The sequence below is a fragment of the Ixodes scapularis genome, unplaced genomic scaffold (assembly GCF_016920785.2).
Source record: "Ixodes scapularis isolate PalLabHiFi unplaced genomic scaffold, ASM1692078v2 PGA_scaffold9__187_contigs__length_104089568, whole genome shotgun sequence".
In the NCBI taxonomy this organism is placed as follows: domain Eukaryota; kingdom Metazoa; phylum Arthropoda; class Arachnida; order Ixodida; family Ixodidae; genus Ixodes; species Ixodes scapularis.
This window is the reverse complement of record NW_024609884.1, coordinates 65,224,448-65,238,734: the sequence shown is the minus strand read 5'-3', so window position 1 is coordinate 65,238,734 and position 14,287 is coordinate 65,224,448. Positions and strand designations below refer to the sequence as shown.

The following is a 14,287-nucleotide window of genomic DNA, read 5'->3' as shown; positions in this document are numbered from 1 at the left end:
GCCAAGAGCGCAGGCGCCAGCCAAGAGGGGCAACGTTTGGCCACGGTGCGTTTGGCGGAGAGCGTGTAGGTACGTGGGCGCGGGAGAGATGGTCTGCAGAGTTGAGAGTGACTTTTTTTTTTTTTTTTTTTTTTTTTTAAGCGCGCCGCTAAATTGATCATATATCCAAAGCAAACTCGGCTAGAGAAGCAAAAGGGTTTAGCTCGCGAGCATCTCTAAAATTGTTCAAAATAACAAGATTATGATTGAACACCAAAGTCGCTAAAAAAGTCACTAGCCGCTAAATATTAAAAAAAATTGTCACTAAATGTATAAAAAATTGCAAAATCTAGCGACAAAATCGCTTAAATGGCAACACTGGCGGGTGTGAGGCAGCAGCGCCAGGCGTGTGGGCTGGCGTTCCTTGGAACTATCCGGCGCACAAGTCTCGTCGTATCAATTTAACAGCCGTTCCGTGGAAAGAATTTCTCTGTCGTTTTTTCGCGGTTACGGCGCAGAGAGAATTTTTCTGCCTTTTTCTCGATATTGGACAACGCGGCTCCGTTCCATGGGACAATTAACGCCTTCGCATTAAAGCAGGCGATAGGTTAGGCGCATTAATTTCACCGGAATAAGTTTGAGTTGTTCCTAAAGGGTCGCCAACATCATTCATTTTTACGCATTGCGTACCGAGAACTAGGACGGGCAAGGCTTTCCTGCTTCTTTTAAAGTTTTTTATACATAACAAATCGTTGCCAGCAATGTGGCCTTATCGAACCACCACGTTTCGAAGTAGCCGAAATACTTGGAGCCTTTCCCTACAGATCATTTATAGAGTTACTATAATATTCCACAGGGAAATGTTGCATGCATGCATGCTTCCTGACGAAGGCCGGACTCCGGCCGAAACGTCGAAGATTAAATCGTCCGTTGTTGCTGTTTTTCACTAAGGTTTTTTTTTTTCTGTTTTATACCCACGCCTTCGGCCTCCCGCCACCATGCCCGTTATTTATATATATATATATATATATATATATATATATATATATATATATATATATATATATATATATATATATACAAAAACCTCCTTTTAAAGCACTTTAGAGCGACTGTGTCATCACCTCTTGCATGCAGATTCTACTGTAACCTGTGGTCTCCCCAAGCTTTTATTTTTCTGGCCCATCAAATTTCCTCTAGCCTTGATTACCCATGCCAAGTGAAACCCATTTTAAGCAAAAAGAAAAAGAAAGAAAGAAAAAAAAAAAAAACATTTAAGCGCTCGGCTTTTCCATCAGGCATATCACATTGGAATAGCCTGCCCTCAAGCTTGGTAACTAGTGATGTTTATATAATAATGTTTCCTGACCATTCCTGTTTTTTTTTTTTTTTTTTTTTTTTTTTTTTTTTATATATAGAAAAAAGAATTTTATACTTACCCTATGTAGTGCCTTTCTGAAGAGGCATTTAACGGGCCGTTGAAAGAGAGAGAGAATAAACTTTATATAAGCCCAATAAGATCCAGAACGTTGGGTTCCTTCTCCTACGGCCGGCATGGTGCCGCCCCTGCAGAGTGGTCGAGTGGACTGGGCCGGGCGGCGACTTGCTCGGCTCTTGTGACCGCAGCGAGTTGGATAACACAGTCGGAGCTGAGCAGCAGGGTCGTCCACCGAGTGTCTCGTTCTGTCAAGTGTCGTGTGAGGGAACAGGGTGGGGGATCGCCCGGGCAGGACCAGAATATATGTTTGATCGTGGCCTTGTTGTGTTCGTCGGCTTCCTTTGTTGGATCATAGCACTTGGTGCATCGGACCTTGTATAGATCCGGGAGGTAGTGTCCGAGTGTCGCAAGGTTAGGAAGGGTATTCGTCTGAAGTTGGCGCCATAATACCTGTTGGCACCTGTTGAGTGACTTATATGGTGGTGGATATATCTGGCGCTGTAATCTGTAGTGTTGGGTAATGTCATGGAAACCACGAATGGGTTCCTTATGCCATGGGAGATCCCTCGGCTCGTGAGCAATCAGAATGGCTACGCCGACCGCCCCGGATGTCCTGGCCCGGCAAGTTGCATCTCGGGCCGCGGTGTGGGCCGCCTCGCTACCACCGACCCCCTCATGAGCCGGAGACCAGATTAATGTGATTGGGTGTGTGGTGTGATTGGAGGGATGATAGATGATTTGAATGTTAAGAGCTTTGTTGCCGATCGAGAGACGCGACCTGAGCTGAAGCTGAGAAGAAAAAAAAAAAAGTGTTTTTTAAACAAACTGGTTGGGACACGCCTGTCAAAAAAAAAAAAAAAAATCATATTTTAAATTCTGCACGCAAAGTCCATGACGTCACGGAATAGCCATACACTCTTTCCACCTCAACGTAATGGATAAGCCGACCCACCTCTCCTCCACGCGCCCAAAATGCCAAGAGACAGAACAAGTGGAAAGGAGGTGGCCACCAACTAAATCGCCTCTCGTGCCATCAACTTGCTCTAAAAAAATGTTTGTCAACAATTTATTTTTTGCCACGCGTGTCCCAACCAGTCTGTTTTTAAAAAAATATTTTTCTTTTCAGTCGTTCCTTAAGGTATAACATAAAATTAAATTTTAAGAAAGCATATTAGCCAGCTGTACAGCTTAAACTAATTAGGTTTGTACCACGAGTCTTACTGTTGGAAAGAATTGCATAGAACTTTAGTGTGAAATATATCTCTCGTCTGGTTTACAAGACAAAAGTGTCCCCACACCCCCACGGGCTGCCGTCATGCTGTACAATTTTGACCACTAGACACTTGACTGTACCAAATGCTGAGGCTTACACAAAACAGCCGATATTTGTATTGCGAGGGCTGTGAAGATCAACTTTTTTTCAATACTGTCTAGCCAAAAATCAGTGTCTAGCTCTGATGAAAACCCATAATACAGCACCGCAGCTGACGGCATCCAGAGGAGCCGTTGCAAAGCTGGCCGAGTTTTTCGTAAAAAGCACATTTTGGACTTGAAAGAAACAAAATGACTTCTCATCAGTACTGTTATTAAAGATTGACGAGCAATTACCTGTGCGCGGTAGTTTGTTAAAATATAGACGTAAAACTACTAGGTCACGTGTCTAGTGGCCAAAAATGTGCAACATGGCGGCGGCCCGGTGGGGGGCATCCACTGATCTCAATGACAATTGCTGGATCGCGCTTGCCGCTCCCGCAAGTGAAGCCACCGGACTTCACTCGCTTGGGATACGATTTGCCGTTTTTGCTAGCCTTTGCTGCGGTTTTCCAGCGTGCTGTGGACACGTTTTCTACTCGTTCGTCGTCATTCGCCGAAAAAGTTTTTTTGAAGACTTGCCGTCGTGAACACGTGGAAAATTTTACGAAAGTGCAGTGTCGCAGGAAAAAGGCACAACGCGTCGAAAGGAAGGGCTGGCGGCGTGTTCAAAGCTTCCTTGGCACGCCGAAGTGCCGTGTCTCTGTGCCTTCGCACGCTTGGATACCGACCAAGAATCGATGCCGTGTGGATGTGATGGATTCCCATGTATGCTCCGAATCGACTTCCATGAAATTCGTGAAGTACTTCCGCTCGCTTCGTCGCCGGCAAGCATAAAACAAATCGTTCATGCGTTGGTCCTGCATCCCTTTTGTACAATACATCATGAAAAAGCACAAATTGTTTACTTGCTCTCTTCTGCTGTTTCTTTGTACCACCCTTTTTCTGCAGTATCTTTAAGATTTTTGTACAGAACGGGTCCTCCTTCTGCTCGGAGGTTAAGTTGGGCTCTTTGACCTCAAACACAATGCAAGTGCGGGTCCTCCCAGTCTCTCCCGAGCCGTTGGTACTCGAAGGTTCCCCTGAGCAGAAGCGGCTTGGAATACGGGACAGACAATCGGGGGCAGTGTGACATGCGCCAGACTTGTACACAACTTCAAAGTCGAATTCTTGGAGCAGAAGAGACCACCTGAGCAGGCGTTGGTTTCCCTCCTTGTAACGAAGAACCCAGCAGAGCGCATGGTGATCTGTAACAACATGAAACTTTCTGCCCATTAGGTAGGGACGTAGCTGTTCCAGGGACCACTTAACTGCAAGGGCCTCAAGTTCAGTGGATGTGTAGTTCTCTTCAGCTCCGTGAAGAGAACGGCTGAGGTATACAACAGGCCTGTAATCCCCAGTTTCATCTTCCTGGAGGAGGATGGCGCCGAGGCCGGATCTGGAAGCATCAGTGTGGACCTGGAGGCCGTATTTAGAGTCTTCTGAAAAGTGCTTCAAGACGGGAGGTCCACATAAGGCAGATTTCAGTTCATGGAAGGCGTGTTCTTGTGGAGCACCCCATGTGAAGGCTTCTTCTTTTTTCAGGAGCTTTCTCAAGGGGGCTGCGATGGCACTATGGTTCCAAATGAACTTTCGGAAATAGGACGTCAGTCCCAAGAGCGATTGAACTTCAGCCGCAGTTCTAGGAACGGGGAATCGCGTTACGGCATCGACTTTCTCTGGATCAGGTGCAATACCTTTCTGGGATACAATATGTCCAAGGTAAGTCACTCTGGTGCAGAAAAAATGGCACTTCTGCGGTTTGAACTTGAGATTTGCGGCCTCAAAACGCACGAAAATATTTCCCAGTTGTCGAAGGTGATCTTGGAACGTTGTGCTATAAACAATGCAGTCGTCCATGTAGACCAGTGCGTTGCGATACTTTAGATCACCGATAATGGCATCTACAGTTCGCTGACACGTTGCCGGTGCCCCTCATAAATTTACCTCATTACGGAGTCCCTGTTCGGGCGCCAAGTGCGACGAAGCTCGATTGGTCGTCGAAATATATCTTTTAATGTTCGGCTCCGTTGAGGCGTGGTGACATTCTTTTTCTTTTCCAGCTCGATCTTCTTCTTCCTTTCCTTTTTCTTCCAGCGTTCATGCGACACCGTCACACACTCTTTCAACTTGAACGAGATGGTCATACAGTCTCCTCCTCAAAGTGATGGCCAAGCCGATCCAGCTCTCCCCCACGCGCCCGAAATGCGAAGCGAGAAAACAAGTGGAGAGGAGGTGACTACCGACTAAACCGGGTCTCGCGTCCTCAATATCGCTCTAAAATATTTTTTTCTCGCGTAAAATTAATTTTTTTGACATTCGCATTCCAACCATACTGTTTCAGATTTTTTTGATTTTTTCATTGTCACTTTCATACAAATTTTTCAATTTGTTGGTGAAACCAAAGTTGTATCATTCAAAATGTATCGCAGCACTACTGGGGGTGTCTTGATCTGGCCCTTTGGGGTCTTCCTCAGTGCTTGGATCCACCACGTTAAGTCCTGCCGCGTGTCCCTGGCTAGTGTAAGAGTGGTGGTGTACGTGCCTCTCCGCAGGGCTCGTCTCAAATCTGTTTGAAGGTTTCTGATATAAAAGGAACCCTCTGTCAGCACCATTAGGCACGCGTTCGGTTGTCCCGCCAAGCTTGCAACCTGGTGGGCCGTGATCCCCGGTTGCTCTAACCTCTGCAGTAGGTGGTCCAACAGGTTGGCGAGTTTCTCTCCAGGGAGCTCGAGCGTCAATCGTCTCGAGTCTACTGATAGTCCCAGAAACAACAAGTCCTGGGCTGGTGTCAGAAACCTGATAAGTCTATCAGGTTTCTGGATTTGGCCTTAGACTTCCAAAAGGAACACGTTTGTTGGAGATACGAAACGCGATCGGGGAAAGGGTTCCTTCCCTTTGACTCAGAACATTAGAAAAATGTAAAGCAAGGGGTCGCCACCACAGCTCTCACAGCTAGCCTCAAAAAAACATGTTCACATCAGATGGGACGAAGCTTCAAGACCCAAATCTCCAGACTCCATGTGGCCGGGTCTCCGAGACCCTTCTTAGCCTCCATCTGTGAAAAGCTCTGCCAATACATCAAGAAATCCAGCCGAAAGAATGACTCTAACACACGAAAAAAGGTTCCTAGGTCACCTTTCGCGGTGGTTCCGTATATTCATGGAGTCACACATAGATTGAAAAAGATCGCCACAAGGCAGGGCGTCAAAGTAGTGTGCTCGGCACCAAACAAGGGATATGCCATGTGCCGGAAGGTTAATCTAGGGGAGGCCAACAACACCGGCACTTGGAACACCAAACATAAGAATAAGTACATCCAATGCGAAAAGGGAGTAGTGTATAACATACCACTGTCATGTGGGCGTGCGTATATTGGACAAACGGGAAGGTGCATGAACGATCTAGCACGTGAGCATGCAGCAAATGTAAGAGCCCTAACAGGGCCGGGGCATTTAGCCGCTCATTGTCGAGCATGCACGTGCGAGGCCAAGCTCGACCTGGGTACCATATTAGCTCACCACAAGGACCAGCTCGCCCGTGAAATACTTGAGGCCTTGGCCATAGAAGATAAAGAAGAAAACTGTGTTAGTACACCATTTATTGCGCTACAGGAAAGCGAAAAAAGATTTCTCCGGAAAACCAGTATTCGAGATGGAACAGAAAAATCAAGTAGGAAGAAGAGAAGGTAGCCACAACGCCAGTAGACAAAGAGCGGAAAACGAAGAATCTTTATTAAATAGTTGGTAGTCCAGCGATCACTCGTCTTTACTCCTTTCTCCCCAATTTCGTAGTTCAGCTGGTTTAACCATTGTAGTAGTCGGTACGGACTTCTCCAAGTTTACGGCAAAACCCAGGTTCTGTAGGAGGCTCACAATTAGACGTCCCTGGTTTGCCAGTAGGGAGGGCGATTGGTCCATGACAAGCATGTCGTCCAAGAACATGACGATGCGAAGTCCCTTGGACCGGAGATAGGCCGCGACTGGTTTCAGTAGTTTTGTGAAAACTCTCGGTGCCGATCTGAGGCCAAATGGTAGCACGTTCCAACGATAGACCCTGTCCCCCTCCCGAAAGCCGAGCCAGGGGCGGTCCTGGAGGCAGATAGGGACCGACAGGTATGCGTCCTTCAGGTCGATACATATCATGGAGTCGCCCTGTTGGGTAAGATCCCTCACCGAGTGACACCCCTCCATCTTCAAGTGGCTGTGTTCCAACGACTCGTTTAGTTGTCTGAGATCTAGGATTGGGTGCACCTTGTTGTCCTTCTTTGCTACTACAAAGAAGGGGGAGAGGAACTTCACTTCGGAAGGCGGTACCCGAGAGACTGCTCCTTTTTTGACCAGCTCGGACACTGCCTCCCGGACCTGATTTGACTGCCCTCGGGTCGGCACGCTGTGCTACCCTTGAATAGGTGGTACCTGTGTAAACTCCAGCTTGTACCCCTGTATTGTCTGAAGGACCCATGCATCGTGAGTGAGTAGCTTCCACGCCTCGCGGCAATATGCCAGTCGGCCCGCGGGCGGTAGCGCTAAGAGGTGCGGGTTTACACTTGCCTCAATATCCTTGGTGGAGGTAGGCCCCCCTCGTGTACCCTCGGGAAGGGGGCCCCCTGTGAAAGGGCTGCTGGGCCCCCGTTCGGCTCTGAGCGCTGGTCCCTGGGGTAGCCGAGCCACGGGGCCTCTTGGCTGGTGGCTCCGCGGCGGGAGGGGGTGGTTGGTGGGCTTCCCGGAGCACCTTGATGGTTTCATTCTTCGTTCAGAGCTGCCCCAGGATGCCCTCTCCAAACAGCAAGGGGGATTCTTCCTCCCCGCCGTCATGGGCCACCATCTGGCGGAGGTCTGGGGTGACTCGTGCGATCACCCCCTTCCGGCGCTCGCGGGAGAGTGACGCAAAGAGCCGCCCCAGATGGGCAGCAGCTGCACCCAAGTGGTCTGCTACAGTCCTCCTTTCAATTGCCTCCTCCGAGAGGCCGATTTTTAAAAGGCCCACCAGTGGCCCCATGGCCGCAGCCACTGCATCTTGGCCCTCTTTCAGCGCCTGGTCCCGCGCCGTGATGTTTGCGGGCACCTCCGAGCCACCCTCTGGGCGGCGGCTCCTCTCCTTCGCCAGGGCCTTCATTTCCGGATTCAACTCCGGCACCGTGGCGAACGGGAGTCGTGGTCGGGGGAAGCTCGTCAGGGCTGCCCTGCAGCGCTCAGCGCGCTTCTCAGCGCCCCAGTGCTCCTGGAGAAAATCCAAGACTGCCGGGTCCCCCTCCCGGGGTCGGCCCTCTGTTGGTCTCCCCAACCAGGCGTGGGGCTCCTCACCGGGCCCCAAAGGGTCCGGGTCGGACGTGGCACTTCGCTCACTGTGTTGAAGCTCGACCTCCTCCGTGGCCAAGGGAGGGAGGCGGGTGGCGAGCGCCGCTACCGAAGTAGCGATGCCCGCCACCGTTCGCTGCAGCTCCGCGATCTCGGCGGTTGACATCTGAGGAGGCCCGAGAAAGTCACATAACGGTTTAGAAACGATTACGGCCGCACTGATCTCCGTTATCGAACGTGAGGAATAATGCGCGAAACACATGTACGACGAAACCGTCCGATCCGACGTCCGACCGCGCAATACGACGGTCGGAGGCGAGGGTTTTCAACGCTCTCCGATGCTACGAAAACCCTCTCCCCCCCCAAGGTCAGTCCGGCAGTCCGCACGTCGGATCGGAAGGTTTCGTCGTACATGTGTTTCGCGCTTAAAGGTGCCAAGAGTGGCTAATTGAGTGGCCCTTGTGGCTGCCTAAGAATTTGTTGCGTCGTTCAAAGCCAAGACGCGAGCGGGGACGCCGGAAATAGCTTAAGATCGCCGCCTCTGTTCGGGGCCGGGGCCCATAGAACAAGGGGGATCGGACCCTATTGTAAACCAAAAATAGTCCTGCTGTGTCTGGAGCCGGAGCCCATAGAACGTGAGCGGGAATGGGTCCTTAAAGCCACTTTAACTCCGCCGCGCCTTTGTTGGAGGCCAGGGCCCATAGAACGTCGGGGGATCGGACCCCGTATGTAAACCCGAAAATAGTTCTGCTCTGTCCGGATTTGGAGCCCAGAGGACGTGAGAGGGAAAGGGTCCTTAAAGCCACTTTAACTCCGCCGCCTTTGTTCGAGGCCGGGGCCCATAGAACGCCAGGGGGGGATCGGACCCTATACACCTTTCCAAAAATCACTCCTAGGCCGCCGCCATGTTGCTGATGCTGATGCGGCTGGTGCGGCTTTCGCGCCATTAGCTAGAAATTTTCTGCCACTCTCTTGGACTGTGAAAACCCGCTCAGCGCGATTCTCTACCTACGTTTTTGTGGTTTTGCACATTCAACGTTTTCTCGCCCCTCTTGGAAGTTTCCACTTAATGTTTTTTTTTATGCGTGCTGCATACTCTTTCTGTGTTATCTTCCATTGTGAGAAATGAGGCTGGTAAGTGCCTGCCATTCAAGGTTTTTCTGCTTTACATTTACGGGAAACGAAGAAGGTGAAGGATGTCGAACGACCCTCGACACGATTTTGCGAACATTGTTTTTCCCCCTCTTAAAGATAATCCGCGTAGAATCCTCAGTCCTCTCCAAAAATAGTTGTCCAGGTTGGGGTGGGAAACGGGTCAGTCGCGTTCGTTCCTTTGCCTTGGTGCAGTTAGGAAAAAAGGAAGCTCTCCCAAAAACGTGCCCCAAAACGAAGTCATCTCGGATTCCGACCGATCGTCAAGATGTGACTGTCGTCAACTGTGACTGTGTTATTTGAGATCTTTCTCAAATTCTTTTCGGATAATGCTGCATCGTGTGGTACTTACGTACGATATATTGTTCAAATGTTGACACTTCCTCGATTGTATGTCCCTGTCCTGTCCATCACGTTATTTGTGAGCGTGAAAAATGCATGCCTTTCAACCCTCTTCTCTTGCAATTCATTTTTGACAGCAAAGCGTTTTGTCATTTCACATGCGGCGAATCCCGTGGCGCCGTCAAAACTTATCGTAATAAAAGAACACAAATAACTAGGACTATACATTCCAGTCCCATAGGCCTCCTGCATTGCCCAGGGGGTGCTGCGAAAAGGGACTTGTTAGGACTTGTTTTGGGTAGTACAAATTTTAGCGTCTCAAACTGTCACGCATGCAGAAGCGTGCCTGCTCTGGTGCGGAGTGCGAGATCACGAGAAAAATACAAAGAAACAACAAAAATTCGAACGCCGTCAAAGCTAAGACGCTAAGAGCGTAAGCCAAGAGATGCCGTTTCACGCATTCCAAAGTAGACATGAAAATGAAAACAAAATGAAAGCGTCGCGACACAGGTGTTCTGACGTCACCACCCAGATATAAGAGATGCGTGCCCTAGCGGTGGTGTCATGAATTTGGCACTTTCGATTGTCTTGCAACAATGAGTCAGGCCCATTTCTGGCGTCCAAAAATGTTTTTTCGTTCTTCAGCACCACACAGAATTAAAAAAGATCAACTAACGTTCCATAAGTAGTGCCACGCTCAATCAGGTGAGCTTGTACTACCCAAAATGAGGGCGCTACTGTTTGTTCAAAGCTTCAGCGCAGGAGGCCTATTCGTTCTGTCGCGCGTGTACCCAAAAAAAATAGTTAAGTTTTTTTGTTTTGCTTTTTTTTCAAACATGGTACAATCCTTTCTCAATGTCCTTGGGAAAATGCATGTACCATGAAACAAAATATAGCAGGAAAAGACGAGAATTTAGCCGCCAGCAGCGTTTGAAACTGCGCCTACGCACGCTGCGCGGTTAGGGTTAGGAGGGACGCCGGTGAGATTCTAGCCTTAAAACAATGCTGCCTCGAAAACAGTTTGTTGCCCCTGGGGTCGAGTGTTTTTTGGAAAGGTGTATCAAGATTGTTAAAGGGACACTGACACCCCCCAAAATTTTTTTTCCATTTTTTGCCAGGCGCTTCATTATGGTGTCGGAGGACTACTCAATTAATATTTTGCAACAGAGTAGCATATTTTTTTAATAAAGCCAAAAGACACAACTGCTCGAAACCGAAACCCGACGGAGGTCGGAGAAGTGGAGAGAAGAGAGTGAGTGGCGAAGTCACGTGGCTACACCCGACGTGCATTTTTTTTTTTTTTTTCTCCTCTCCGTAGCAGACGACATGACATGCGGCGTACGGGAACTGTTCGCCGTGCAATTCTTTTGCAGTTATGTTTGTTCCGCTCGTTGTTCTGTACTCCAAGATGAGTTGTTTTGTACATTGAGGAGTTGGAGATGAGTAGTGAGTGCCCGTGGTGAATTTCCATGATCGGCTCCGAAAAGAATACACCCAAGATGTTGCATGAAGAGCTGGCTCACATGTCCTGCGTCCGAAAAAAAGGGGGCATTGTGCAACAGAGTTTCCGAAAGATCAACGGGATCGGGACCAATGGCTGGCTGCAATTCCTGTAGAACATATTCGGGCACCTCGGAAAGCGGATGCTACCTGATTTATATGCTCCTTGCATTTTGTGGAAAGTGATTACATTGAGTTAGCAGGTGTCAAAAGGAAATCCCATACAATTTAATTCAGCGGAGTGTCGTCCACAACATTTGTTTGTTATTTTTTGTGTTTGTTTCTTCAGTGATAATTGTAAAAAAAAAAAAAAAGATATTTCAACATCAAAAAATATCTGAAAAAAAAAAAAAAAAAAAAAAAGTTTCACGAGGGATTGAACTTGGTCCTACTGCGTGTGAAGCGGACGTCTTTCCCACTGAGCTACTAGGGCTTTTTTTTTTCTTTTTTTGAAACATTTGTTTACATCTATTTACACAATATCAACAGTGTTCAATTTTGTACAAATTATGTACGATATATACAGGTGACGATTTTTGTCATTGACGCAAAAACTTTTAAGCAAGCGATACGTAAATTAACTAAGGTGGTAGGGCGCCTGTGTGACCTTAGCAAGGGTGACATCTTGCTACGATAATATGTTCTCCACGAGTAGTTGCCTGTTATATAATATCTGGCGACTGACTGAGGTTTTTAACTATTTCTTTCCATTCATCGTTCTCTTGGCATGCGAGTACGTTGTGGCCAACTTGAATTGCTATGTGTTTAAAATTTACCCAGGAGGGCTTTGCAGCTCCCGCTTCGGTATCTACTTTTCGCGTCTTCCATAAGCTATACGCCTCGCAAGTGGGCTCATTTTCGTCTTCTGTGCATGAGAAAGGAAGTAGCGGTGACGTCAGAACGCCGAGCCCTGATTGGCTGACCGCGACCCCTTATCTGAGCGTCATCTGCTCCTTTGCAACGTCGTCTGCTCGCAACGTCGTCTGCGTCTTCTTACCTTTCCTGCGACTTTCGGAAGTCGAGCGAGCTCAATTTCGCCTTTCAAACAGGGCAGACGAAATAACTCGAGCGGTACATTGTTTTTGTCTAACAACTAGCAGACGCGCATCAAGGAGAGAAGTCAAAGGACTCACTGGCGAGGTGTCCCGAGGCGCCGAGGTTTGTTTGCTAAGAATTGAGAGTGAGGGTGGTTAGTGTCCGCAAGTTCCCTCCCAAATACTTTTTCCCTCCTTTCGTGTGCGGCGAGACTCCTCACTCTTTAACGGTGTCGGCGGGTTGGTGCAGTTAACGTCGTCTGCTTTACGTCTGCTAGTCAAAGCGAACTGAGGTCAGCGATCAAAGTATAAGACAGGAAGGGTTCACAAGGGTCGCGCGGGCATATTCCATTCAGCACGCCAGCCGGTCGTGGGCAGACGGTCGCCGAGTCGGAGTGTTTGCTAGGCCTATCTGCCGTGCTCGCTTTGTCGTTGTCGGTGGAATCGTGGCCGTTGGAGCTTTTCCCGGATGTTTGTGGATCCAGCGTTCTTGTTCGTCGTGGTCTGTTTGAAGTACTTTTTACTTTTTTCTTGCAGCTTGAAGTCGGGACGTGTGAGAAGCGCACGTAGAAAAATAAACGTTCGTTGGTCGTCGCGACCGCGACGCTGTCGGCCATGCTGATTTGATCGTAAGAAGTGCGTAAGACAGCTTCGGAGCTGTCGTAGGATTTCGTCGTAACCTGCGCAAAACTTACGAAAACTTAGTTTCGTGAATACGAATTTGTTTTCCAGTTTTGTCTTACGCATATTTTTGGCGTAAGATCGTTTTGTGAACCTGGCCTCTGCACTTTCGAAAGTCGCAGGAAAGGTAAGACAGATGCAGACGACGTTGCAAAGGAGCAGACGACGCTCAGATAGGGGGTCGCGATCAGCCAATCAGGGCTCGGGGTTCTGACGTCACCGCTACCCCCTGCGCACGGAGCAGACGAACTTGCCCTCCGCATAAAGTCCTAGTACAACTAAAACATCTTGGATTGTATCCAGGCTTTCGGCAAAATGTAAGTACCGAAAATTTTTTTTCAACCACTTCAAAGTCCTTTTTCAGTGTCCTTTTGAAAACGTCCCAAAAAAAGACAGCGTCTACACATAAAACGAAAGCGTGCGTGAACGTTTCAGTTGTTTGGCAAAGACAACAGTTGGTGGTTCCATATACTCTGATGCCGCGGGAGTCGAGCCACTCTTTTACTGGTATGGTAATAATTCAGCCGGTAGTTTGCTGTCGATTTTCTTCTAGCAAAAGCACTTTCGGGTCGAAGTCGGGAAGCACCACGCATTGGCGACATTCGCACCTAGCAAAGAAATCGTACGCGTGCATATTCAACTCGAAGTAGACACTCGTGCTTGACGTTTGCGCGAGCGATGTCTTCAGCCACGAGAAGGGAGCAATGGCTCGGCGACGTCTTCGTGCAAATCGGCTTGGTGGTCGGGCGTGTCGTACGGGATGAATACCAATTCTTTTGATCAGTTCCAAATTTCTATTTTAAAGGTAGACAGAATTCGCCGGTACCGCGAACAACAGTTCTGAAATCGAGGTCCCACGCCCGTCGTCCGCTGCCATCGCCGTCCCCGCGAGTCCCACGATACGCGAAACGACGAACGCACAGAATGCTTCCGGTTTTCTGTGGAACTTTTTTTTTCAATCAACGTATTTGCAGCTTTTTAGAAGCCACAAAAAATGGGTTTCATATTTTTTTCTATTTTTAATATTGAGTGTGAGCCTTCAGTGACCCACGACTCTGATTAAATTTGGTGGTCGCATCGATACCTTAGAAAACGGCCCGTGACCGCGGAAAAGAGAGTGAGCGAGACTAGAACCGGCCAGTTCTTGATCGGCGGTTTTCGGGCAGAAAGAAACCAAATTTCGAGCAGCAAATTCTGTTCTGGGCAGTTGGGCTCTCATATGTCACGTATGTACAACTAAGTCAGTCAGTCAGAGTATTGAGAGGAGGAAATCAAAGGAAGTGTACAACTGTACAACTAAAAACCTCGGCGAGCATAAATACCCTGTCAGTGTCCGTTTAACTCTGCGGTCGGACAAAGTTTCTTCTAAAACCTCGCGGAAGGCGAGGTCAATCCCTTGTCGAGAGTGAGCCTTTCCGAGTTCTATCGGTTGAAGTCTCCGGAGAACAAAGCAAAGGCTCGAAAAGCGATCAAACTTACGGCACTTACGGTATCTCGACGGTCTCGACCTG

The 14,287-nt window shown here is 48.5% G+C and overlaps 1 protein-coding gene across 1 annotated transcript; it reads right to left on the bottom strand.

Annotated features, from left to right (window-relative positions):
* Positions 1-6,883: 6,883 nt before the first annotated feature.
* Positions 6,884-14,284, bottom strand: LOC115309708. Its single transcript, XM_040220059.3, has 3 exons — positions 14,256-14,284; positions 8,116-8,233; positions 6,884-8,007 (listed from the first exon to the last, which is right to left on the bottom strand). Exons 2-3 carry the CDS (start codon positions 8,231-8,233, stop codon positions 7,523-7,525), a joined length of 603 nt encoding a protein of 200 aa, XP_040075993.1. The 5' UTR covers positions 14,256-14,284; the 3' UTR covers positions 6,884-7,522.
* Positions 14,285-14,287: the final 3 nt, after the last annotated feature.